The 26,461-nt window shown below is 55.3% G+C and overlaps 1 protein-coding gene across 6 annotated transcripts in view; it reads right to left on the bottom strand.

The window, feature by feature from the left end:
• The window catches only part of HDAC7 (histone deacetylase 7), a 77,622-nt gene that overhangs the window by 22,118 nt on the left and 29,043 nt on the right, over window positions 1-26,461 (bottom strand). For 4 of the 6 annotated variants that reach the window (XM_061443348.1, XM_061443349.1, XM_061443352.1 and 1 more), the window contains exon 1: window positions 18,952-19,431. The exons of 1 other annotated variant lie outside the window; for it this stretch is intronic. In XM_061443348.1, the coding sequence (XP_061299332.1) occupies window positions 18,952-19,042 (91 nt within the window). In that variant the 5' untranslated portion in view covers window positions 19,043-19,431. Of the gene's footprint in view, window positions 1-6,897; window positions 7,045-18,951; window positions 19,432-26,461 lie in introns of those variants that run through there. One more of the 6 variants, XM_061443355.1, reaches the window with a different exon arrangement.

The following is a 26,461-nucleotide window of genomic DNA, read 5'->3' as shown; positions in this document are numbered from 1 at the left end:
AGCAGGGAGATGCCAAAGGAGGCAGAGCCATGGAGCAGCCCCACGGCCGCAGCCAAGCGCTCCCGGCATGCGAGCGAGCACCCTCTGGGTGCAGGACGCCCTCGTCTTCCCGCACCCGCTTGGATGACATCAGCAACGGAGGATGCGGCCTCCGTGCCAAGGGAAGCAGAGGAGAGATCAAACGATTCGAGACCAACCTCTCCTCAATCACCAGCCCTTTGCATAAGCGGAGGAGAACGTTCCCAACCGGTTTGGAGAGCACCGCAAAGGGCTCGGCAGCACCTCTGCCCTGCACTGGAGCCAACGCAGAGGGGTCCTGGCTGCTGTCCTGGTGCCTTCTCATCACTGAATCATAGACCTTTAAGCTCCTCAAGTCCAACCATTCCCAGCACTGCCAAGGCCACCACTAACCCATGGCACTGAGGACTACAGTGTGGGAACACTTGCAGGGACGGTGACTGCAGCCCTGCCCTGGGCAGCCTCTTCCAATGCCTGAGCACCCTTTGGGGAAGGAATTGTTCCTCAGCTCCATCCAAACCTGCCCTGGGGCAGCTTGAGACCTTTTCCTCTTGCCCCATCCCCTGTTCCTTGGGAGCAGAGCCCAGCCCCATCCTGGCTCCATCCTCCTTGTCAGGCACTTGTAGGGAGCGATAAGATCACCAGTGCCCAGTGCAGGGGCACAATCCCTGCCCTGGCCCTGCTGCCACACTGGTGCTGATCCAGGCCAGGATGCTGGGGGCTTCTTGGCTGCCTGGGCAACAAGCTGCTCAAGTTCAGCTCCAACAATCCAGGTCCTTTTCCATGAGCAGCTTTCCAAAGGCTCCAAGCAATTCCCTAAGCTTGGAGCATTGCATGGGGTTGTTCCACCTCAAACCTCTCCTCCATGGCACAGAGAACCTCACAGGCCGAGCACGGAGCGATGCCTCCATCCACTTGCCTCAAACCTACAACCTGCACCGCCCTTTGTGGCCTGCAAAGGGTCACCATGGCCCAGGGGCTGCTGTCACCAGTGCTACAGCTCAACCTACATCTACCCTGCAATTGCTCTGTGCAACCGCACCAAGAGCCCAGCTTGACTCATGAGCCCCCAGGGCAGAGCTCTGGGCTCCCAAGCGGTGCCTTGCTTGATGTGGAAGTGCTGAGACAAAAAGCCTGGGCTCCCACAGTACCCACTTCTCAGGGAGTGACTCCTCAAGGGGACCTGCCCATTAATTGGAGCCTCTCTGCGTGCTGCAGAGGAGGAAATCCCTTTGGCAAACGCTGGCCGAGGTCCAAGGCTGGGCTGGGAGCACATTCAGGCATGGAAAGAAAACTGAATGAGAAAGAGCAAAGCCAAGAACCTCAGGCCCACAATGCAGAGAGCAGGAGAACAAGGAGCCGGATCAGGAGCATCCCAGGGAATGAGACACAATATTCCCTGTGTGGATCTGCAGACTGCTCAAGCACCACCAGCAAGGGCACAACCAGAGCTCCTCCACAAGCCTTGCTCCAGTGCTGAGCATCAGGTGCTGGGCAGACCCAGCGTTGCCCTGTGAGGGGATCAGCACATGGGGTTCTCCAACCACATCCCACCCATCCCAGTGTCCCCTCCAGCCAGCACTGGAGATCACCAGCTCGCACAGCGGAGATGGGGGTTTAGGTGAGAGCTATTTATGTCAGAGGAAGGAAGCTGCAGCGTTTTCAGTTTCCTGCCCAAATACACTTTGATATCCTCCACTCTTTGGCACTGCCTCCCATACCTGGGTGCTCCTGAAGAAGCCTTTGGCTTAAAACGAGCACCTCTGCAGCTGGGCAAGGTGCCAGCACCAAATCCTTCCTGCAGAGGAGGCTGAACCGTGCCCGGAGCCAACAAGTCCTTCTGCCACCCCATGGGGACCCCAGCGACATTCTGGGTTAGCACTGGTGCATGCAAGCAGCTGGGGGCAAGGTTGAGAAGAGATCCATGATGCTGGGGGCAAGGCTGAGAAGAGATCCATGATGCTGGGGGCAAGGCTGAGAAGAGATCCATGATGCTGGGGACAAGGCTGAGGAGAGATCCATGATGCTGGGGGCAAGGCTGAGGAGAGATCCATGATGTTGGGGGCAATGCTGAGAAGAGATCCATGATGCTGGGGGCAAGGCTGAGGAGAGATCCATGATGCTGGGGGCAAGGCTGAGGAGAGATCCATGATGCTGAAGCCAAGGAATGACTGGAAAAGGAACAGCATGGCCAAGACACCAGGGTGAAGAACTGCAAGGAGGCCCCTGTGTCCCGCATGGAGCCAGGGCCTGCCTGGGGAAAAGCAGGAGCAAACAGCAGTGGGAAGCATGGGAGGAGGAGGAGAAGCCTCGGAGGAGGACGCAGCTCCCCGCTGACGGCTGCAGAACGCGGGTGTCCCGAGGCAGCCAAGGAGCCTGGCGGGGATGGAGGGTGCGGTGGGGTGTGTGCTCTGCACGCATGGAGCAACACTGCCCTGGGTGCTTAACCCCCAAACAGGGGGAATCCCGAGCCAGGCTGCACAAGCATGGTGGGGAGGGGAGAAAATCAATACTGAACACCCCTTCCCGTGAGCCTGGGGCAGCAGCGTTAACCTCACACACTGAGGAATCGGTGCATGTGGTGGGGTTTGAGCTGCTGGGACCTTCTCAGGATGAGACTTAGTGTCAAGTCAGCAGCACATCCCATCCAGGACCCGCTAGGTCATTTGGCAAGGAAAGAGGCTGGGCGCACACTGGGGAGCTGAACCGGACCCAGCTCCAGAAGAAGGGATGCTCAAGGTGCATCCAATACAAACCCACCTTTGTAAGAGCCCTGCAACGTCTGCAAGGGCATTTCCCACCCACTTGGCACATCCACCTAGAGATATCATCACAGAATGCTTTGGGTTGGAAAGGACCTTAAGCTCATACAGTTCCAACCCCCTGAATGGGTTTCAATTTAAACCCATTACCCCTTGCTCCTCCAAGTCCTTGGGGATGACGGTGCCGGTGGAGCTGAGCCCCACATGGTGTGGCATGGGGTGAGCAGCACCGGGAGCCCTCATTTCTCTGCTTGCACCCCACAGAGCCGCACCCCACATCCCAGTTGTTCTCACGGGCAAGTAGGAACCTTGGCAGAGCCCTCGCTGGCAGCCAGCCCCAGCACATTCATTAAATGCAATTAAAGCAGAGTGGATATTCCCCCCCACACCTTTTCCCTGCCCCTTTGGGGGATATTGCTTATAGACAAAATAAACAGGGAGGCTTTGCGTGGGCCCAGGCAGGTGGTTGGCACCCAGGTCCTAGGAGGCAGGTGGAAACACCAAGGTCTTTGTTGGGGAAGCAAAAGCCACAATGGAGCAGAGGCTGGTCCATGGGTCCAGCCCTGCTCCTGCTCCCACATGTGCCTGCTCCAGACGAACACAAACCCCTCTCTGCTTTGTAAATGGGAACATGAAGAACACAGACCATGGAGCAAGTCCAGAGCAGGCCACGAGGATGAGCAAGGGCTGGAGCAGCTCCCATAGGAGCCAGGCTGAGAACATTGGGGCTGGAGAAGAGAAGCTGCGTGGAGACCTCAGAGCAGCTTCCAGTGTCTGAAGGGGGCTACAAGGATGCTGGAGAGGGACCTGCATCAGGGGCTGGAGCGATGGGACAAGGGGTGATGGGTTCAGACTGGAACAGGGGGAGTTCAGGTTGGAGATAAGGGAGAAGAGGGTGCTGGGACACTGGGATAGGCTCAGTGGAGAAGGTTTGGATCCCCCATCCCTGGCAGTGTTCAAGGCCAGGTTGGACACAGGGGCTTGGAGCAAGCTGCTCTAGTGGAAGGGGTCCCTGCCTGTGGCAGGGCTTGGAACTGGAGGACCTTTAAGGTCCCTTCCAACCCAAACCATTCCATGATTCTGCTCCATCCTAAAGTGTTATTTTATTGTCTCAGCTCCTCCGGCATCATTTCTAAGCTGGTTTACAGAAAAATCTCTCCTCTGCTGTGCTCTCCACACTCACAGCATCCCTACAACCCCAAAACTATCGAGGATGAAGGAGACAACTGAGCAGCGCATCTCCTCCTTCCACGCAGCCTCTCCTCCCCCGTGTACCCCAGTGCAGGACAACCAACACCAGCACATGCAATGGGACATCAGGAAGGCTTAATCCATGAAGGAAACTGCTCAGATCACTACCCTGACCCCAGGGATTAATGGTTCTTTCCCAAGCCACATCAGTGGCATTCCCACTAATGCAAAGAGCTGGCTCTGGCAGCTGTCAAGCACTTGCTCCATCGCCCTGGTGCTGCTGGGCACCTCCTGTCAGCAGCGAAATCCTGGAGCTCCCGGTATTCCTGGCAGGTTGTGCAGGCTGGCCCTCACCCTGGGCTTTGTCAGAGTGCTCAACAGCTCCAAGGCAGGGTATGGAGGGTGTCCCTGAGGAACGGCACATGGTGGGTACCATGGATGCTATTTGCGGACAGAATCATCACGCTGCATCCCGCTTCCACCTGGGACAAGCAAAGGAAATAAGCCAGAAGGGATCCTTAAAGCTTTGTGCTTCCCTATGGAAAAGTCAGCAGTGCTGCAACATCCTGGGGCTGTCCCAGCTGTGTCACTCCCCCATACAGCCAAGCCCTTAGACATGCGTCATGGGCCAGTTCTCCACCTCTGAACGATGGGAGAGGTGTGGCCATGCTCCGACCAAGATCTGGGCTTCAAATGGTTGGGTTTTACTGGCGCTAAAGGGATTTAAGCCAGAACAAATTAAGATCATTTTCCATCTTAATTCATTCTGCTTTCACTTCCTGGCACGTGGGAGCTCGGAGGAGCCTCAGCTTTGCATGGCCATGGGCAATGGAAGCTGTGCAAGAAGACAGGAAGGACTTTGCAGCTTTTCTTTGTCATCATCAGAGCTTTTTCCACAAATGAAGAACTAAAGATATAAGAAGCCAGAACCTCTTTTCATGGCCCTATTTCTCCATCACATTCCCATTCCCCTTCTTGCAATGCTTCCAGAAGTCACCTGAAACGGTGCACCACCACGACACGTCCACACACAGATCCCCACCACGACACAGCTCTCGGGGCATTCAGAACATTAGGATCCCACCTTGCCTTCCCAAAATAGCTTCCATGAAGTGCCAACAACCTCACGCCACTGCTGGGAATAAGGGATGTGGAGGCAGCGGCATCTCCCCCAGCACTGCTGAGCACCACAAGCCCGTGTCCACGTTGCAGAAGCATCTCCTCCAATGGAGCTCCAAGCCCCAGCCTTCACAGGAGGACAGGCCTGAGCCCGCTGGCTGCCAGCAGGGACACGGGAGGAGACACATCTCCACTGCCAGCACTGTGCAGAGGAGAGGAGAGCTCAGGAACATCTCAGGCCAAGGCGCATCACCCCCTTGACCTGGGCGGTGCTTCCAAGAGCAGCGATAGCGCCTATTGCACAACAGCCAGCAAGAGAAATCCTCTCCCCTCCCCTCCCCACCCACCCCACATCCCTTTGAGGCAAAAAGGAAGAAGGCTGGAAACATCCTTCCTCTCCTCCGGACAATGCGATGGAAATAGCAAGGGAGGAGCAGCGGCCGCTCCGTGAGGATGAGGAGCTGCGCGCGGCTCCCAGCTTCCTGCCATTGTCCCAAGCCCCACGCAGCTGCACACCCGGGATACCGAAGCCAAAAGCACCTCTTTGTCCCATAGGATCAGGCCCAGAATGCAAACCTGTCTGTAGGGGGTGGCCACAGGCACAGATTCCACCTTCCCCAGGACCCCAAAGCACAAGAGACAGGTCTCAGATTCAATCCAAACCCTTCTGGTTTGGTCACCGTCCTCACTCAATGCTTTCCAGCTCTAAAGGAAGCCTTGCTGCAGGGATGTGGATAACACCATCCCTATGGAACAGGCAGAGGGGACTCCATGGAGCAAGGGGCAGTCGGACACTCCATCCCTGCTCTAGTTCCCAACAGGTAAAAGGAGTTCACATGCTCCTTTGTGTTTCCCCCTTAGAGGGAAAAGCCACCAGTGACCCACTGAGCTTTGCTGTCCCCCCTTTCCTGCTCCCATCCATCATCCCTGCTGACTCCGGAGGGAGGGGGGACCTCAGCCTGATCCTGAAAGGGAAGACTTCTCCAAATCCCTCTGGTTTTGGCTTAAATCTGCCGTGGGAACACGGTGATTGTTTCGCATGAGCTTGCAGATGGGCTGGAAACCAGCGCCTGTGCAATCAGATCAAACACCACGATAAACCCACTCCTAAAAGCAGGGGGATTTTCCACTGCACGGAAAAAAAAGCCCAACAAAACAACAAGAGGGCAGAAGATGCTTTCTGTGGACCCAGCCTGGAGGGTGAACCAAAGGCCCCAGGGAGCACAATCCACCCTAAATCCCTATTTTTCTCTTCCAGATGGGAGGTGCACGCGTGCAGGCTCCTCCAGCACGCACGTCAGCAGGGACCAACGCAAGCCCTGACGGCAGCTCGAGCACAGGAGATGTGGCAGAAGGACCTGGCCAGGGCAGAACCACTCCAAGTCATGAATCAGTCCCCAGACTTGGGCTTGCACCTCAAGCGGGTGCCAGGTCTGTTATTCACCTCTTGTTTCGGAGGGCTTTGCAGGTTATTGCTTGCAGCCCTTTTCCATGCTTAAGGTGGTGACAGAAACTGTCTTAGGAAAAAAAGGATAAAAAAAAGGACATCTATATAAAAGGTTTGAGATGTTTGTAGGACCTGAGCTGGGATTTCAGGACTGGCACCACCCAAATGAGCATCACAGGGACAGAGACAGACCCACAGAGCCTCCGCAGCCTTCAAGGGCCACAGCAGGGAGAGAAACAAGAGGAAAAGGAGGACGGACGATCCCACTCCTCCCCACCACCCCCCAGCCCTGTGCCCCCCAGAGCATAGGCTCCACTGGGCCCATTGGAGCAGGGAGACCAGCCCTTGGCCTCTCGTTACCTGCCAAAATGTGGGGCCAGGCACCCCCAAAGCTGCTTGAGCTGCTGGCGTCGCTCCCGAGGTCCGGCAGCGCTCCGAGCGGAGCTGCTCTGCTCCCTGAAGATTCCCAAGTGCATTTTTGCCCCGCTGATGTGGTTAAAAATAGAAAGCATCAGTATTATTGTCCTGCAAGCAAATATAGAACCATTACATCCTCACTGCTAAAAAGCTGTGCGCCACAGACTTGTTCTACTGGAGGCACGTCGGAAAGCTCCATTTCTGGAGCAAGGAACTCGGGAAGTTAGCACAAGATCCGTCAGAATCTGTTACATGGATGCAGTGCAGCATTAAACACCAGTGGTAAACTTGCCTTCCCCCTCCTCTCCTCGCTTCCCTGGGGTGTTTTCCAGGCTTTCACGCATCTGCCTGCGCTGGCCTCCGGGCAGGGTGCACAGGCTTTGCACGACACTCCCACTGAAGAACATACTGCCCCGGTGCTGCCCTCGCAGATGGGAAAGGAGCAGGATCCAATTTGGGAGTGGTCTTGTCACCGTCCTCACTTAACGCTTTCCAGCTCTCAAGGAAGCCTTGCTGCAGGGATGTGGATAACAGCATCCCTATGGAACAGGCAGAGGGGACTCCAAGGAGCAGGGGGCAGCCAGACACTCCATCCCTGCTCTAGTTCCCAACAGGGAAAAGGAGTCCACATGCTCCTTTGTGTTTCCCCCTTAGAGGGAAAAGCCACCAGTGACCTACTGAGCTTCCCTGTCCCTGCTTCCCTGCTCCCATCCCTGCTGACTCCGGAGGGAGGGGGGCCTCAGCCTGATCCTCATTCTTGGAAAGGGAAGATTTCTGCACAGGCTCAGCCTTTGGTGAGTGTTTGTGCTAACGCACTGGACTGCTCCCACCCAGCTGGGACCGGGCTCCCGAGCCAATTTCGTTGCTCAGATCACCACACGGGAGATGAGGAATGTGTGGGGTCACTTCCAGCTCCAGGCAGGAACCCTGACTTCTGCAAAAGCAGCCCTAGGAGAGAGAAAACCATGGGCAAGGGGATGTCTGTCCTCCCTGCAGAGGTGCCTAACATAGAGATGCAGCTAACACAGAGATGCACCACCAGGGCCCTCCATGCAACACCAAGGCACTGACCCCAACGCAGGCATCGCTTCAGGAATCACTCAACTCCCAAACCAAACAGCTTCCAGCCTCGATGGAACAGGAGAACCCCCCCACAAGGAGGGCCTGGGAGGAGGCTGGGGTGGAGAGGTCACATCATCATCCCCAACGCACGGCGAGCATCACCGCTAAGCAGCGGGGCTGTAAATAAGAGCCCTGCAGACGCAGCGCCTAAACCAAACACAACTCCCTTCACCCCCCTCCCCTTCTCCCCAAAACAAAACACACACCCAGAAACAGAAGGAAACCAGGCAGGAAAAACCCAGCAGTAACTCAACAACTATTCCAAGCGTTTCCATTCCCAGGAGGAGGGAATGCGGAATGCTCTGCCCTCGGCCACATCCCTCCCCGCCGGCCCGAAGCTGCCCAGGGACCCCCGGGTGATGCTGTGCTGGTGGTGCTGGGGGGGGTCCCTTCCCATTCAATACCGTGCACATCTCAGCTGGCATTTGAGCACACGAAGGCAATGCCAGATTTCTCTCTGCTGAGCCAATGACGACTTCAGCAGCTTAATTGGAAACACAGCCTGGGTGTTGCAATCCCAGGAATGACTCCAAGTGCAGGAACAAATGTTTTCATCTCTAACTGGGAGCAGTCACCCAAGTGGAAGGGAGCATTCCTGTTGCTGTAGCTCACCCCTCCCCTGGCGTGAGGGTGGTGGGAAGATGTTGCATCCCACCTCGACCCAACACCTGCATCACCAGGGAGCTGCTGCAGGGATTCCTTATGCTCCCAATCGGCATTGGAGAGGGACAGCCCAAGGTTTTCCTACATGGATCTCCTTTTGCAGCTCTGTGGTGTTCCTGATGGGGTCTGCAGCCCCACAAGAGGTGGGGGATCAGGAGGGGACATGGGGGTCCCCCATATTGCAAGTCATCAGCTCCCAAAAGATGGCAATGGGGCGAGTGGAGCCTCTTGTGATCAGTGGGCAAGGTCCTGCTGTGACTTCATGCACATCACAAGGACATCAACTCTTGCACCAGTGGTTTCCCAAAAGGCCACTGCCTCTACCCATAACCTCAGGAGGACCAGCTCTGTTGCTGGTCCATCAAGGCAGGAAAGAAGCCCTTTTCACTGCACAGCTTCTTCCATACTCACACATGGAAACAAGAGTCCCAGACTGCTTCTGCTGAAGGACATGGGCTTCAAGAGCTCAAGGATTTTATTTCTGTGCCCACAATACCTGGAAGTGACTCTTCTGCTCTACATCCAACAGCGTGGATCACCACATCACCTCAGCGTGATGGAGAAGTGCTGGAGAAGATGCTGATGCCCAAAGTCAAGCCCAGGAGAAAGATCCAATTCCCATTCCCACTGTGGAGGTCCTGGACTGAACTCACCAGAGGCTGAGGATAAACCCCCATAAAACCATTCGCTCCATCTAGTGGCAAGCCATTCCCATGCTTCTGTGTTATTTCCCCCCCCTTCTTCTGCAGCAACAACTGCCCCTTCCAGGAGTTTCAACATCACTTTGCTATTTCTTTGCTCAGCCCTGCTTGCTGCCAACCTCCCAAGGTCTCTTAGGTGGTCCCTCTGCAGCCAATGCACCTCTTGACGTTCCCCCTTTGCTGCCAAAGCCTAAAAGCTCTTCCACAACTCAGCAGCGGCTTCCCCTGCTCCCAAAGCTGATGGTGATAAGGGAAGGAGAAAAGCTGGTCTATCCAGAGCCCTGGCAGGGAAGACTGCTCCCGTATCCCACTGCAACCCAAGCACAACTGTGTGGGACAGGCTGTGGAGGTGCTGCGGCTGTTTCTGCTGCAGGCAGACACGGAGCAACCGGGGCAATTCCTGCTGGGGCCAAGCGCAGCAGGACCCTGGGAGCAGCGGGGATGCGGAGCTAACAGCGAGCGCAGCCGAGATGGAGGCTGTGATTTCAGCTGGATACGGAGTGTTTGCATCTGTCCAGATAAATCAGCTCCTACGAGGCCTGGTTTCTGCCAGCTTCACCTCTTCTCCCAGCTGCTTGCCCCCCCTTGCTCAGCAAAGCCTTGCCAGAGCTGAGTCTGATGCAGGAGCGGGTGCATCCAGCACACGGACAGCCTTGAGCTGCACAAACCCTTCCTGCACTGTTCCAGACTCAAACCCATCACCTCCAGCCCGATATCCAGTCCCCTGCTTAGTCTTTGCCTCACAGAGCTCTTTTTTTTTCATAGAATCATAAGGGACCTTAAAGCTCCTCCAACTCCAACCCCTGCCACAGGCACGGACACCTTCCACCATAGCAGGCTGCTCCAAGCCCCATCCAACCTGCCTTTTCTGCATGAAAGCCACAGCAAACAGCCAGACTTTTGGGTTGTGACTTCTATTCCCTGCCATAAAGTTCCTTATTCAGTGAAATAAGACTTTCTAGGCATGGAGGGGCTGCAAGCTCCTCTCCTCACTAAGACATCACCATCCCCTGCCCACGGCCATACACATTGTGTGGTGCCGCTCGCTGCTCTCACCCCCATCTCCTGCTTCTCACATCAGTCACCATCCAGGCAAGGCAATTTCAGCACATTCTTCAGTTGAGATTCTTGAGGACAATGTGTCAAATGACTTCCTAAAACACAGAACTGCTGGGAACTCTTCACTGGGACCAAACCCTCGCCTCAAAGTCACGTAATTCATGGTCCTTCTGCCATTAATTCAGATATGCTGACAACATAAACCCACCAGGTTTTGTAATGAGATGCCAGAGATGCTCATCCCAGAGCCTGCTGTTTGGGGTATCCCTATCTCTCCGACCAGAAGAGCCCTGTGCTAATGCCAAGTACATCAGAAAAGCGACCAGCATGTAATGGGGAACCTCTGTTCTCAACTGGGATGTTGGTCAGTGGGCCAGCTATGGCAAAGCCTCACCTCATTCCAGGGTCATGAATGCACAAGAGTGGCTGTGAGGAGGTGAACCCAGAAGCCACACGGGCAGAGGGGAAAGCCATGGGGTTTCGCAAGGCTCTCCTGCAGCAAGCAGCACTGCTGGGAGGCCCCACCAAGCCCGACGATAAGGCGGCAGGAGGGAGGCCATGCCGCTTTGTGCAGATGCAGCACACACACCCAAGCTCAAAGCAGGCCGAGCCCACAAATCCTGCTGCAAGCTTGTGTGTCCCACCTCCAGATGTGCCAGCACCCCATCCTACACCCTGCTCCCCTCCCAGGCTTCTCCCCAGACACACCTTCACTCGCTTGGCACGGCGTCCCAGACACGTCCGCGCGGCGCGATGGGGCCTCTCCGTGCCAGCATCCCAACCTCTCCAGCAGGGAAGCAGCCGAGCGCTATCACTTGTTCCCATCGCTGTCCCAGGCTATCAAGCAGTCTGGCCTTCTGCAGAAGAGCAAGTGAACCTCCACCCAAGCAGCACAGTTACTCGTGAGCAAGCCAGACCCAACAAGCCCTCCAGCCCTGACAGCAAGGTCCCACCGAGGGAAAGAGAGCTAAAAGTGCTCCCAGTTCCTTGGTCTCGACAGATCTTTCAAGGGCTCGTCATCGCCGCTGTTACAAACCCACACCTCAAAACACAAACACAAAAGGCAGCCAGTAAAACACAGAGGAACCACAGGCGAGACTTGGAGATCTTTGCCAGGGAAGGAGCAGACTCCAGACGTGTCTCCAGGGACTCCCTTCTGCTGTGATTTGACACCAGAAGAGATCAGATGTGGCATTACAAGATTGTTCACATCAGATGGACAGGGCCAACACAGAAACCACAAGCTTCCAACACATCACTGTTTTGGTCCATCAGCCAAAGGAGCCAATGCTCTGAGTCTCCTCTGCTGAGATAAGCAGCCCGAGCTTCATCATCATCATCTCTCCCTGCAAAGCACATCCTACTTTTTGGTAGTTATGGGTTGCTCCCATCGAGTCACTGCCCCTGCTGAAGCACAGTGCTAGCCCCAGCATTAAGATCACTCAGGAATCATGAATTACAGGGGTGACGGCATCTCCTTACTCCTGCTTGATCCTTCTTGGCATCACTCAGGAAGCACAGACCCAGTGGAGCCTTCAACCCTGTTCTGTTACTTTTGAGGACTCGAGCACAGCCACCATGGCCCTGCTTGAGCAGGACCAGCATCATCTCCCTGCTGACAGCTCAGCTCCTGCTGTCCTGGATGTGGATGCTGGTGATCCACAAGTCAAACCTCAGTACAGCATTCCTCAAGCTGCTGTTCAGCCCAGAACTGAGCTGCATTGGAGCAAGCCCTCTCGGTGAGACATGGAACCACCACCCCTGCTTGGTTATAACCCATGATGAGTCTTTCATCAGAGTAACTATGGGGTGACTGCAATGTCACCAAGAGCCCCTCCAATTATCATGGCATGAGGGTCTCTTTCTGCACTGCCTTTACCTCCAACTCTTGAGCATCTCCAAACCATATCAGAGATGAGCAGAGGGGCAGTGGCACCCGTGACCGTCCTTCACGTTGTCCATAAACTGCAGTTGCACACTTGCACCGTTGCATTTCACAAGTCTCATGCTGTAATAGCTGTTGGCCTGTGTCCTGCTTAAACCACAGCAGCCTGTTGGCTTCCCCGTTCCTGAGACAGCACAACTTGCACCAAAACATGGGTTTACATGCTCTTGGTTGTTGTTTTGCCATTAAACTTCAACTCAGAGATACTGCAGGATGTGCTGGGAGGCGGCCGCAGCAGCACACGCAGGGCTGAACGTCACCACAACTCCCCCTTATCTCAGCTGGGATTATGGGACGATGCCCTAAAGATTTCCCAGCCAGTCCTGAAAACTAAAACTCTGGAGTCTGGCTTCGGGGAAAGATCCCAATCCAGCAGCTCCAGCTGGGATGCAGCTGCCAGCGTCGGCATTTCAGTGCAAATGGCTGAGCTGGCTGCAGAGACACCAGCAGTAAGCCCTCATGGACATCCCAAATGGTCTTAAACCCAGTTCAGGCTGCTCCTGAGGGCCCAAGTGGAACCCAACCAACCTCCTTTCACAGGGAGGGTCCCAAAACACACATTGAAACCCCCTGAGAAGCATTCCCAGTGTGATGGTTTCATATGGGACCATTTCACAACTTCCCCAAGACACAAGGAGCTTAACAAAACCCCTCCTGCAGCTTAAAGGAGCTTTTAAAAGCTCTGTGCTGCACGTGAAGGTTACCTGAGAGCTACTGGAAAAGTAAATCCCCAGCCTAAAGATGCCAGCATCCTTCAGGCACACAAACCCTGGGGTCTAACAGCACTTTGGGGGCTGAGCAGAAAGATGCTCTGAGCATCTCTGAAAGCTGCAGCCGGTTCAAGCTGCAGATGACACCAAACTCCTCCTGATATGCTCCGTGGTCCCCCCAGTACCCCTCTATCACCCCATGCCTTTCCCAGTCACCCAGAACAAGGTCTGCTGGAGGCCCCTGCAGCACAGCGGGGTGAAGGATCACTCCAAGCTTCCCAGACAGCTCTCTCAGTGCCCAGGGATGCTTTTATCCCAAGACCAGGATACTGAGTCATGGTCAGCCTCCCCACAGCCTGCCCTTGACCATGCCATCACCCGGCTGCTGGGGTGTGTGTCAGAGCTTGTCTCACCTAAGACATGGCTCCATCTCCAGGCTCCCTGTGCACACTCGACCCTCTCCCTGGGCACTGAACCTGCTGGCATGGGGAAGCTGGGAAGCTCCTCTTCTGGAAGAGCTCCTGAGCTCTGTATTCATTGCCTCAGATCTACCTGGTCCCCTCGGATTTGCCCAAGAGCTCTTGGCCTCTCGCCATCCACAAGTTCAGCTGTGGGAAACCTCAGCTTTGGAAACGCTGCGTTGAGTGATGCAACGTGGGAGACATTCGGCGGCCAAAGCTGTTCTGGGGGGGGCGAGTTGGATTAAGCAGCCTGGTTTAGGAATTGACCCTTGGTGCAGAGGCAGGCTCCATGAGCTGTAACCCTAGCTCCCTTCCTCTCCCTCCCCCTCAGCCCCGGTCCCTTTGCTCACCCGGTTCCTGCAATTCCTGGCCCTGGGCTCCGATGCGTTGCACAGCTTCTTCCGCCACCATCTGGGCTCCATTTAGGGGAGCTGATGTTTTTCACAGGGCTGTAATCGAAACGCTGCGATGGAGTTTACATCTCACATACCAGCGTCTCCCCACGGAGCCTGGCCACGCGGAGCGGGCGGCCCGCTGCCGGGCTCTGCCCTGCCGCGGGAGGAGGCGGCACCTGGGAGCTGGGCTGCCCTCAGTGCAGGGATCCGTGGGCTCAAGCCACCTACAGATCCCATAGCGAGGCACTGACCCTGCAATGGGCGTGAGTTGGGAGAGCCCAACAAGCTGGGAAGCAGGTCAGCATCCCATGGGAGCCCAGGGAGGCGGCAGATGGGAGTCAAAGCCCTAAATCGGGATTATCCAGGCTCCATCTCTAGCAGCAGGAAATTCTCCTAATTTTTGGCCTTAAACCCTACCCTTATCTCTATGCAGACACTGCAGAGCCTTTGAGAAGGGTCAGATCCTGCAGGCAGCGATAGAGGTTGCTCTTTGGAGTGGGGCTTCCTTTGTGGAGGCAGGGAATGGTCACCGAAAGCCACTGGGAGCAGATGAGCAGCCAGCAGAGCATCACAAGCCTGCCACTGCTCTGCTTGACCTGCTCTTGCTGCAGCCTGGGCCACTGAGGTGAAACATGCTGGATGTTTCAGGCAGCAAGACTTGATGCTCCCAGGAGCACACCAGGGCACCCAGCTGGACTGGGCTACTACCAGGCTGCTCTCCACCCTTTTAGGCTCCTGCTCCAGTATATGTTAACCAGACACCAAAATGCACAAAGAGGCTTTAGCACGGAGCTGCTCAGAGCTCTCCTTTCCCAGAGCATCAGCATCTCCTATCTCATAGAATGGTTTGGATCAGAAAGGACCTTAAAGCTCATCCAATTCCAACCCCCTGCCCCAGGCAGGGACACCTCATATCCACCTATTCCCTATGAGCCGATGGCAGAGCCAACCAGCCAGGCTGTGCCAGGATGATGGACCCAACACAGCTCCACAAGGCTCCTGCCTCAGCCCCAAGCAGGCAACGAGCCCCCCCCACTGTCCCACCATGGGATGTCAGAGCAGCAAACGAATGAGGGCAGCACCCAGAAACGTGGCTGCGTGCAGGGCCCCACCGTAGAAGCGCACATGGAAGAAAAGCCAGCTTAAAAGCCAGACAACCCAGGCAAGGTGCTGCTGCATCTGCACAGGGCTGGCAGACAGCTCCTCCACCAGCTCTCCAGACAGCAGTTATTGATGACCCAGGAGGGCTCGCAGCCACAGCACCACCCTGCAGCCAGCACGCTTTGCCAAGGGGCACAACAGCATCTGCAGGAGCTCTGAGCCCCGGCTATAGGGATGGTCCAAGCATTGGGAGCACTGGTCCAGCACCCCTCAGCATCCCAGACCCCTGTCTTCCCCCCCCCCCCCCCCCCCCAAGCACGTCTGCAGCAGCAGAGCCATCCTCCAGCCGCATTCAGAGGGATGGGTCTGCTCTCCTGCTGGGCTCGATCCCAGCGCTCCCCGAGGCTCAGCCAAACCCCAAAACTAATGTTTTCATACTCTGACTTTTCAGGCAGGATTTAGTCATTTGTGGACACGAGGGCTTGGCAGGACTGCGCTGCCTCCACTTACCTACTCCAGCAAGCGGCTGTTTACCATGGCAGAGCCTTGGAGATGGAAGGAGAGAGAGAAGAGCCGTGATTTAATCCAGGGGAATTATTCCTGCTCCCTTTATGGAGCATCCAGCTGATGAGGAAGGCAGGGGGGGACGACACTCAGCATCCGTGCAGGCCCATTATGGCCAGGGATGGACCCACCACATGAGACAAAGCGTTGCAATGCAAAGCACCTCCGACAGCTCCACAATGAGCTGCTTGGATAAAGCCTGCAGGGACTTTTGCCCCGTCTATGGCTAATGGCTAAAAAATCAGTTCCAGACAGAGAAGCCAAACCCTCTGTGAGTACACTTGCTTTAAAGAGGGAGAGTGGCTGAGAGCTGCTCTGTCATACTAGAAAAGCAGGTTCCAGCCCCAGCTTTGGAACGCTTGTCCAAGCCCTGTTTGCTCACTGGGGCACTCAGAGTCTGCCTCCCATGGGCAGAGAGAGCAGAAGTCAAGCAGTAATCGGTATAGGGTGGCAGGAAGCTGAAGGCATCCCTCAGGAACCCTCCATGCAAAAGCTCCCTGGATTTGGCCCCAAACTGCCTTAGCTTGTAGAGCAAGTGCCTTGGCCATAAGAGCAAACCCAGCTCCAGGGAGCCCTAGGGGGGTCACCAACAAGGCAGGAGAAGACCTTGCTGACAACTCATGACCCACCATGCACTCCACAAGCCCAGCTCTGAGCAGCCTCTGGATCTTCTATAGAGGAGTCCAAGTGCCAAGACCGCTTGCATTCAGGAGCCAAGGTCTGCTTTAATCCCCTGATTCCTGTTATTGAGTCAACAGCAAGGTTTGCCCATGCTACCATGCAAAGAAGGGATCATCATCACCTCTCAATGCCTGGCCCACCAGAAAGGATGGACTTTTGGTCTTGCAAGTGTGTCCTCAATGCCTTACAGCACCAAAGCCACCAAATCCCTTTCTTGGTCTCAATACACAGCCCTGAGTGTGGGATGAATCAAACCTGGAAGGCAGGTTAGGAAGCTCCACCAGCACCTCCAGTCTGCAGGAGCGCAGTGCATCCCAACCACAGAGCCCAAACCTGGGACCATGGGCAGGACCTGCAGCACATATCCTCTGGAGAACTGAAATAAAGGGAAACTGCAAGAAGCTCTGAGGAGTTTGCCACCATTGCATCCCATGTCCAAGCCTGCTGCTGGCTCGGATGAGCTCTGAGAACCAGGGGATAGGAGCTGGGAGAAGGACAAGGCTGCAGCACACTGAACACCAGCAGATCTGTTGGGGAGCTCTTCATTACGGTTAGGCCGGGTGTCGAAAGAGGATAACCCAAGTCTAATCTAAAGCACCAGAAGATGAGGACAACGAGATGAGGGGAGAGAAAACTGCCCCGTTCATCTCAGCAAAACACCGTCCCTGGTGCAACTCCCTGCCCTAGTGTCAGATGGAAACTTCTCCTGCACGAGCCCAAGGCTTATCTGCTGCTCCCCTCCCTTCTCCCACATTGCTGTTCTTAAACCAACGCATGCTGCTTATCTACAAATCCTGCCCTTAAACCAGCAGAGCCAGGCCAGGGTTCCTGCAGCGCTGCCACTCTGCCGTGTCCCTCTGCTTTAGCAAAGAGCCCAAGGGGATGCCAACAGCTCGCTGCCTCCAAAGCTTGTCCACTGCATGGGTCCCACCACGATGTGGGTCCCACCACGATGCTCTGCAGCCAGAATCTGTGCTTTCAGATGGTGATCAAACCACTCACAGCATCCTAAAGTCTCTTCTCCCAAAGAACAAGGGATGGGACAAGAGAAAACAGCCTCAAGCTGCACCAGGGCAGGTTTAGATGGAGCTGAGGAACAATTCCTTCCCCAAAGGGTGCTCAGGCATTGGAACAGGCTGCCCAGGGTAGGGCTGGAGTCACTGTCCCTGCAAGTGTTCACACACCATGGAGACAAGGCCTCAGTGCCATGGGGCAGGGGTGGCCCTGGCAGTGCTGGGAATGGCTGGACTGGATGAGCTTAAAGGGCTTTTCCAACCTGGTTGATTCCATGATTCCAAAAGCTGAATTCCCACAGGAGCCTGTAAGCAAAGTTGGTGGAGACCAAGCCTTCAAGGAAAGGGAGTTATTCCAGAGCTGTGCTTTGTAACCAGAGGCACCCAGAGGAGTTCACTGGGGCAGTGCAGGGATCAGCAGCACAAACCCATTAAGCCCAGGCCATTGGCAGGAGAAGTTTCTATCCAAGGAGCCTCTGTGCCCTCCAGGCAGGCTCCGTGCAGAGGCTGCACAGCTGTCTCCAGTTTGAAAGACAGCTCAGGCTCAACTGCTTCATGCAGTGTAAGCCTTGATTTGTTCTTGCTTACCCCAAAGGAGCCAGCAGCTGCTAAGGCGAAAGCTGGGCCGGCTCCCAAGCGCAGACAAAGGCCCTGCAAAACTGGGTTTAAGGAGGAACTGATTGTTCAAGAAGCAATCCTAGAAGAGGGAGCTCGCAAGAGGGAGGGAGCGCAGCGAGGGAGGAAGAGGAAGCCAGAGAGCACCTAAAAATAAACTCTCAAAAAGCAGCCAGGCTCAGGACAAAGGCCTCGTCCGCACGTGACCGGTACCCGCAGCGTAGGCAGGATGCGAGCTCCGTACACAACGCTCCCTCCCCAGCAACCCCACGTCCCAAGCGACCCCGCAGCACACAGCAAAAGCCACGGCCAGCACCTTTTGTCCTCAGGATGGGCTTGCTCCTCCTGTGCCATAAGTCCCTGAGGTGCAGGATGCCGCTCCTACCCGTACCCTAACGCCGGAATGCTGTGCTCTGATCCACTCCAGGGTTGAAACCCATCTAAACCCAAGCAAAGCTTCAACAATAGTTTGAGAAGGACAAAGGAATGTAAATGGAGCCCGGAAAACAAGATCTCTCCCAAAACACACTCTGAAAATAGCTAAGTCCTGATGAAAGACTCTGAGAGGTGCCTCTGCATCCATCTAGGCAGCACCTTCAGCAGATCCGAGCAAGAGCTGGTGGGTAAATGCTGAGTTGCCAGTGAAACAGCCAGAAAAGGCAGAGAGGGGACCAATGAGCCTGTCCTGTGTGTGCTGGTGCAACTGGGACTGATGCTGTTTGCTCCCCTCCTGTGGCCACAAGGCTTCAGAAAGCTCCAGAGCAGGGACTCTGCATAGGGGCGATCTAAACCTCAAACCTGCCCCAGAGGTAGCCGCATCCACCAGACACAGATTAGAGCTGCAGCTCAGACCCCTGCGCGAACCGCTGTGTACACAAGGATGCTCCCATACACACCACGAGCGAACCAAGGAATCACAGCCATGCAAGGCAGGAAAAAGTCCCCACGGGATGGGACAGGCACTTACAGGATGGGCTGAACATCACCAGCGCAGCAGGTATCTTCAGCCTCGGTGCAACACCAGCCAGCTCCGCTCCTGGGAAGCCACCGCTCCGCATCCCACATTCACTTCTGCTTCAGCCCTGCCGCGCACGCACGCATCCGATCATCAGCGCAGCGGTAAGAGGCATCTGAGAAGGCTGCTCTCTGACAAGGCTGCTCCTAGATGGGGCAGACGCAACAGGCCACTGAAGAGACTCTCACGTACTGAGTCATCCCGGCTCCGGAGCCGTCCGCCTCCTCCGGAGTTAAATCCCAGCTCCAGCAGCTCTCATTTCACCCTCACATCCATGCGGCTCTCCTTTTGAGCACGCGAGGCTGAGGCTGCTGAGTCGGGCTCTGCCCAAACTGCCCCTTCAAGGCTGCCACGAAACACAAGAGAGAACTCCTGCATGACTTAGGGTTGAGTCTTTACCCTACGCTCCTTGAACTCATGACTACTGAGGCAGGCGGCTTGCTCAGCTAACCAGCAAGCTAAGAATAGAGACCTTGAAGTGAAACCTCCTGGGATTGGCAGCTATTTTGGGTGCACTCAGCCGGCGAGGGAGCGTGACATAAGAGGATATAAAGAGGAAACTCTGCACAACAACTCTCACCTCACCACGAAAGACTGGGGCAACAGAAGGTGCGTGCTTTTGAGGCTGTGAGGAATCCTCCAGGCCATCCCCATGCCGCTTTGCCAGCTCATTCCTCAAATCCCAAGCCACAGCATCCATGTTTGGAGCAGGCGGGTTGTCCTGGGTCCAGCACCAGCCATCTCCAGGCCCATCTGAGCCCACCAAGAACTCTACAACCGGAGCCCAAGGTGCAGCAGCCCGGTGTGACCATCGCTTCTCCCCGCATGGGATCCAGCAAAACCCCAGCAAACCACCTCCTGTGCTGCCCACAGCTCCAGCACGCAGCCCACGTGGAGCAGAACATGTTGCCACAGGTTCAACCTGCCCAGGCACCTCCATGGAGCTCCATGCCAGAGATCCTGCCTCAAAGGGAGCCGCCACAGCCAAAGCAACCAACGCAGCCACAAACCCCAACCCTTGGCGGTGCTTTCTAACCTCAAGCAGACCCTCGTAGCTCTTCAGCCTTAGAAGAAAGGCTGATCGTGCCCAGGCACCAGACGTGTTTAGGAAAGATCTGGTCTTGGTTAGCAACCAACATTAATATAGGGAAATCTAAGTGGCAACACTTGGAGCGTGGTTGATTTCAACCCTTGGATACTGGGAAAACAAACATACAAGCCATGGCTTCCGGAAGTCAAACCCACCACCTGAAAGCAGTCCCTGCAGCAGTTCTCTGCTAGGTCATAGCATGTCCATCCCATCATTTGAATACAGTCTATTCTCAAACCCAAGAACTGTCTTTTCCACTGGTTGCTGGACAGGGGTATGTCCTAAGCAGGGATTGAGAGTCTACAGCACTAAACAACTGAATTCCCCAAACCCCCCAGCTTTGTCTGTTACAAAACCACCCTCCAAACCTTCCACAGAGCGTCAAGGGACCAGGGCACCTCCAGTTCCAGTCATCACCCGGACAGCAACTGCTTATTAAGGCCTCTGTATTAACTAACCCAGAGTTTCAAAGAGGCTGACCACGCTGAATGAAGATCACAAGCCACAGATCTGCTTAACGCTGCACTTCAATGCTTACAGCGGCGTGAGGCAGCACTGCTGGTCCTGCCTGTCCCATGCCACAGGGACCCAGACCAAACCCAGCCACCCTGGGCTGTCCCCCTGCGTGGGGAACCCCTTTCCTGAGCCACTGCCACCTCTGCTCTGTTCTGCACTTGTGCTGTGGGGATGGAAGTGCCACCGAGGATGAGGAGGATCCAGCGCATCTCAGCCCCAGTGCAGAGGGGAGCAGCAAGGCCACAAAGGGGGCTGAGCACAGGGCTGGTAGCTTCATCAGGCTTTGATGCAGCCCTGAGACATGGGGAAGTGTGTCTGCTCTCAGGCTTGGTCTCTGTGGAAGCAGTGCTCAAGGTAAATGGACCATAGTGCAAGTCTGCCCACCAACACCACCACATCCTCACTTGGGGACCCCTCTCCTGCTGCAGTGAGGTGTTGGTGCAGTGCTGGAAGGAGGAAAGAAGGAGCCAGGAGCTCAGAAGCCAGGACATGAGCCCCAAGGGAAGCTCCTGCATACCAGTGTTCCACGGTCAGCCCTCCATCCTCCACATCCCTGCAACAGCAAGGAGCCATGTGCTGGTCCCTGCCACAACCCTGGGCCAGGGCCAGAAGCCAGAGGAGCAAAGGTGAGCCCACACGGATGGCAAAAAGGACATGTGGGGATGTGTTTCCCATCTCAGATACAGCCTCTCTGCTGTGAATATTCCCACCCTGCAGCCACTGGAAGGGAACACTGGAAAGCAGCCGCTTTCCCCAGCCTCTGAAGTGTTGCTGAAGGCAGCGACATGAAGAAAAGAGTCTATGGCAGGAAGAGAAGAGACTCTTTTCACTCAGTAGTCGCACCCCCAGGCTACATATGGAAATCTCCTCCTCAACTGAAGTGCATCGAGCCCTGAGCAAACTTGGAGAATTTACATACCCTTGAAGCTGAAGGTACTCATAAAGGCAAAGATTCACGGAGCAACCCTCACGTTGAGCTGGCCTGAGTGACTGGAGGATGTTCTCCACATTTTCTGTGCTGCCCAAGGCTTCGCTCTTACACAAGAGCAGCGCTTGAAAAAGCAGCCTCAGCATCAGCCCTGGTTTCCCCTTCGTTGCGTAAGAGATTCTCCTTCCGTGAAGGCTCAAGAACATCCCCAGGAGAAGTGCTCCCAGGGGGATGTCCTGACTCCTTCCTGCAGCATCAGGGAATCCACTTCTCCCTGGAGGCTGCCTCCATGCCCTTCTTCCACCCTCTGTGGAAGCTGAACTCCAAGGCACTTCCAGGACGGCAGTATGCTCCAGAGGTTCCCTGGACATGTTGCTCCATGACCCAAGTGAGAGGCTGATATCCTTCTGGCTGCAACTGGAACACCAAATGGATCAGGACACCTTCCTATGTTATCTCACTCTCCTTGCAGAGCAGGAGCTGCAGGAGAACTGGGTCTACTCTAATAAAAGGTGGAGAAAGGGAATAAAAGAGGCAAAGAAGGAGACGAAAGTGGGAAAGCAGATGGACGAGAAGTCCAGGATCACCTAACATGACCCAGTGAATCAGTACAGATGAGAGCAATCCTGTCAAGTAACCCAAATGCCCCAGGAAGCCCTACCTGCTTATTTCATCTCCATAACATCAAATGAGTCATTTCTAAAATAAGCAAAGGTCTGGGTCTTGGTTTGAGGGATTACTTCAGACCAGTAGTGCTTTTTGGATCCTACGTTACACGCCACAATGCACAAACAGACCAATAAAAGCCATCAGCTATCAGTGCCAGAAGCTCGGAGCCACACAGGGCCAGCAGCAACTCCTGCTCCTGTCCCACTCATGGACACTGGAGGATGCTCCAGGCAGGCACCACTGTTGGGGACACTCTGCACCTGGAAAACCTCTCCATTGAGAGAAATGAGTCTCTTCTGGAGATGAATATGAGATACCCTCAGCTTCCAGCTCTTTCCCCAGGTATTTACCTCCATCCTGAAAGGAGGTGGTAGTGAGGTGGGGTCGATCTCTGCTCCCAAGGAACAAGAGGAAACGGCCTCAAGCTGCACCAGGGCAGGTTTAGATGGAGCTGAGGAACAATTCCTGCCCCAGAGGGTGCTCAGCCATTGGAATAGGCTGCCCAGGGCAGGGCTGCAGCCACTGTCCCTGCAAGTGCTCACACACCATGGAGACAAGGCCCTCAGTGCCATGGGTCAGTGGTGGCCTTGGCAGTGCTGGGAATGGTTGGACTGGATGAGCTTAAAGGTCTTTTCCAGCTTGGTTCACTCTATGCTCCTCCTACTCCCTACCTTGAGCACCCACCTTTCCAGCATGGAGCTTCTGTCCTCCTGAGCACACGTGGTCATTCACTGTGGCACAGGGAGGCCATGGGGTGAGTGGGACTGTGTTCCAGACCAGCAGCAAGTGGTTGTTTTGCACTGATGTGAGCAGTATTTGGATTCAACTGTGCAATGCAACCCTGTGGAAGAGCTAATTCCCCTGCTGGCACTGCTCCTGGATACAAGCACCTCATGGGATGAAGCCCAAAGTATCCACCCATGGGGGAGCCATGTAGTTTGTTGCTGTGCTGAGGTGCAAAGAGCAAGCCAGCCAGACACTGGGGAACACTCCAGCCTCAGAGACACCTGCAGAATTCTTGCATTGACAATAACACCAACAGAACAAGAGCATCATCCACCACTCTTAGCCTTGAATATGGACTGAACTTCAAGGATGAAGGGTGTGATGTGTTAAAGCATCAAAGGGTAACAGAGCCCTGGCAGTGTTCAAGGCCAGGTTGGGCACAGGGGCTTGGAGCAAGCTGCTCTAGTGGAAGGTGGCCCTGCCCGTGGCAGGGCTTGGCACTGGATGAGCTTGGCCCTGCCCGTGGCAGGGCTTGGCACTGGATGAGCTTTAAGGTCCCTTCAACCCAACCCATTCCGTGATTTTACCTCACTCCAGCCCTTCCATCTCCGTGTCTCCACTTCGGACATTCCCTCCTTGCTGAAGACCTCTCTTGTGTGACAGCATTGCACTGACTCAACGCTCTTTCCTCAGCATCCTCAGGTATTGCCCAACAGGGATCACAGGGACACGGACACACGGCACCCACAGCAACCCTGCCACCTCATCGACGCGCTTATGGGTCCTTGTGCATCACGCTGCGCATTCACCGCCCTCAGCCCCACTGTGCCAAGGGCTGATGTGCCTTGGCACAAACCCCTCCTCCAAGGTGAGGTTGGGAAATTTCCAAAGCCAGTTCAAGAAGCACTTGGGCTCCGTTTGCTATTTATAGTCGGACAACTGGGACAACGCCACCCAAGCAGAGCAGCTTCGCTTGCTCTGGCTAAGCTCAAAGCCAGACGACTGAAGCCTGCACGACGCACAGCAGCCTAAATTCAGCACGCATTCATTCAGGGTTAGCAACTGCTGCTATATCTGGAAGACAGTTTCAAGAGAAGACAGAGCTCTCCAAGGCAGGGAAAGAAAACAAATCCTTCGTCTGCATTCTGCAGGACGGAGCTGCAACTCCTAAACTTCACCAGACTCCAGTTTTCCTGCTAAGAAGTTCGTATTCACAACACTAGCAACTCCCACTGCAACCCCACCACCCCCTGTATGCCTCTGGAGCTCTGTACACCCCCTTGAATGCTTCACACACCATCACATCACGCAGCAAATGGCCCAACTCAGACCTCCTGGGAGCGACAGAGCTGTTCCCAGCATACTCCAGGCCCAGCCCTGCTCTTTGGGTAAGGCAATTCAGCCTGGACAACACCCAAAGAGACCAGAAACAAACCCCATGCGTTGAAGCACCAGCGACGGCAGGAAAACAGCACAGCCATGCAGTGAGGTGCAAGCAGGAGGGGGGTTGGCAGTATTTTTAGGGCAGCCAGAGCAGCAGATGAGAGACCATGCGGGGCTCTCAAAGCCTCGGTCACAGAGCGCTGCTCAAGTCTGACACGAGCCCCCCCAGCTGCAAGCAGTCTGTTCAAGCTCAGCCTGGCCAGGACACGCTTCTCTGCCTTCTCTGCCATCTCCCCCATTTTACCAGCGTCACAAAAAGTCAGCAAAGAAGCTGCTCGTAGGAAGCTGGCAAAGCCTGAGCTGGGGACGGATGCATTCCTGCCTTCAGGGAGCATAGCAAGGGAATGAGACGCAGACATCGGGAAGGACTCAGCAGCTCAGACTGACTCACGTCCCGTCCCTCTGTACAAGAGAGGAGCTGCGGGGCTGGATGGAGATCAAAAGGGAATAAATCAGAGCAGAAAAACTGAGGTCTTGATGTTTGAACCGACGCTGAAGAGGCGATTCGCACCCCAGCTCTATGAGAGGCAGGCAGCGGGGCTGATGGAGCTGCCTCGTTCGGAGCAGTGCCAACACACTTGTTTGCTCTCTCCCCTCCCCAAGGTCCCAGCTGTTCAGAACACGATGGCAGGATCTCCCAGGCGCCCTGGAAAAGCACGTAAAACCATTATGGCCCGGTGTTTGAACAGGAAAAAAGCCTGAAAATCTGAGCCACCGACTCCAAATACACCGTTTTCCAGCCCCATTTTTCTCCAACAGTTTCTAAGTGGTTTGGGGCTTTGCAGCACTGGTTTTCAGCTTCCCAAAAGCTGTTCCTATCCCAGTGCCCCATAGTGGGAGAAATGTTTGGTTTAAGCCATGTATCCCAAAGCCATTGGGGTGGCCACTCACATCCCTAGGTATCAAAAGTCCTTAGCAACCAACCTCTGCTCCCAGCACCAGGTGTAACCTGGATCTTCACAGCCCAGTGAAGGGTGAACACAGAACCCAGGGCCACAGTGGTGACACTCATGTTCCAGCCTGGATTCCTCATCTCTGCCAGAGGCACAGGGCAATTCCAGACCCACAATCTCATGAGGACAAGAAGTTTATCATGTTTCTATCTATATACATCACCGGTCGCATCGAAACACCTCTATCAGATGAGAACCCCACGGGACAGCACCCAGCACCAAGCCAGAGCAGGAGCCTCTCCCTGCCCTGGGGACGTTCCAGTCTGAGCTTCAGCAGGATCCAACAAAGCCACTTAAAGTGCAGGAAAAGCCACACTCACATGCACCCATCCACACTCACCTCCATCCTCCTGCTACGCTGTCCCAGGACAAGACAGACACTTGCAGACAGCCCTGACACTGTGACTCGGCCATTCCCAAATGGCACATCCAGAAGGCTCAGGACCATTCAGGACAGGTCTAACCTCATTGCCATCCCACACTCTTATGCCTGTCGAGCTTCTGCTGCCATTTTCATGCTCCCGCTTCCTGCTCACATCAGGCAGCCGAGTAGGAAGTGCTAAAATCCTCTGCTCCTCACTGCAAACCAGGAAGCACCAGCAATGTCCTGAGACCGGCTCCGATTTCCAGGCTGAAATCCCCTGCAAGCATCTGGTCAGGGGCATCGCATCCGGACCCTCAGAGCATGGGCCCCCCCCCTCCCCATCCTCCTGGCTTGTGCTGCTGGAACAAACCCAGCGCAGGAGCCACTTACAGAGCATCCAATTGGGTAAAACCAGCCCAAATCCTCAGCGCTCCCTTCCCTTCCTCTCCCATGACCAGTGACACCTCGTCTCTCCCGCACACCCGCCACTGAGCCGGGTCCAGCGCATCTCATCACCGCCTCTGCAGGAGCCTCCCAACGTCCCATTACTCAGCAGAGCCTCCTGACATGGCCAAGCCCTGGATAATACCTTTCCCATGGAACAAGGTGTGGGAAGATCTGCTTTCTGGGATTGCCAGCACAGGGCAAATCCTGGACGACTCAGATCTGTGGGCTGCTTTGGCTCCAGATAGAGCCAGGCTACTGGGGGTATTGACAGCTCCTCGCATCCTTTCCCAACAAGGGATCCGGAGAGAAAGAGGGATTTTAAATAC

The sequence above is a fragment of the Pezoporus flaviventris genome, unplaced genomic scaffold (genome assembly GCF_033815535.1).
Source record: "Pezoporus flaviventris isolate CSIRO_AGI_PZ_B2104156 unplaced genomic scaffold, CSIRO_AGI_Pfla_v1 ptg000350l, whole genome shotgun sequence".
NCBI lineage: Eukaryota > Metazoa > Chordata > Aves > Psittaciformes > Psittacidae > Pezoporus > Pezoporus flaviventris.
Note: the sequence above shows the minus strand (reverse complement) of the source record. Positions and strands in the feature narration are given on the sequence as shown.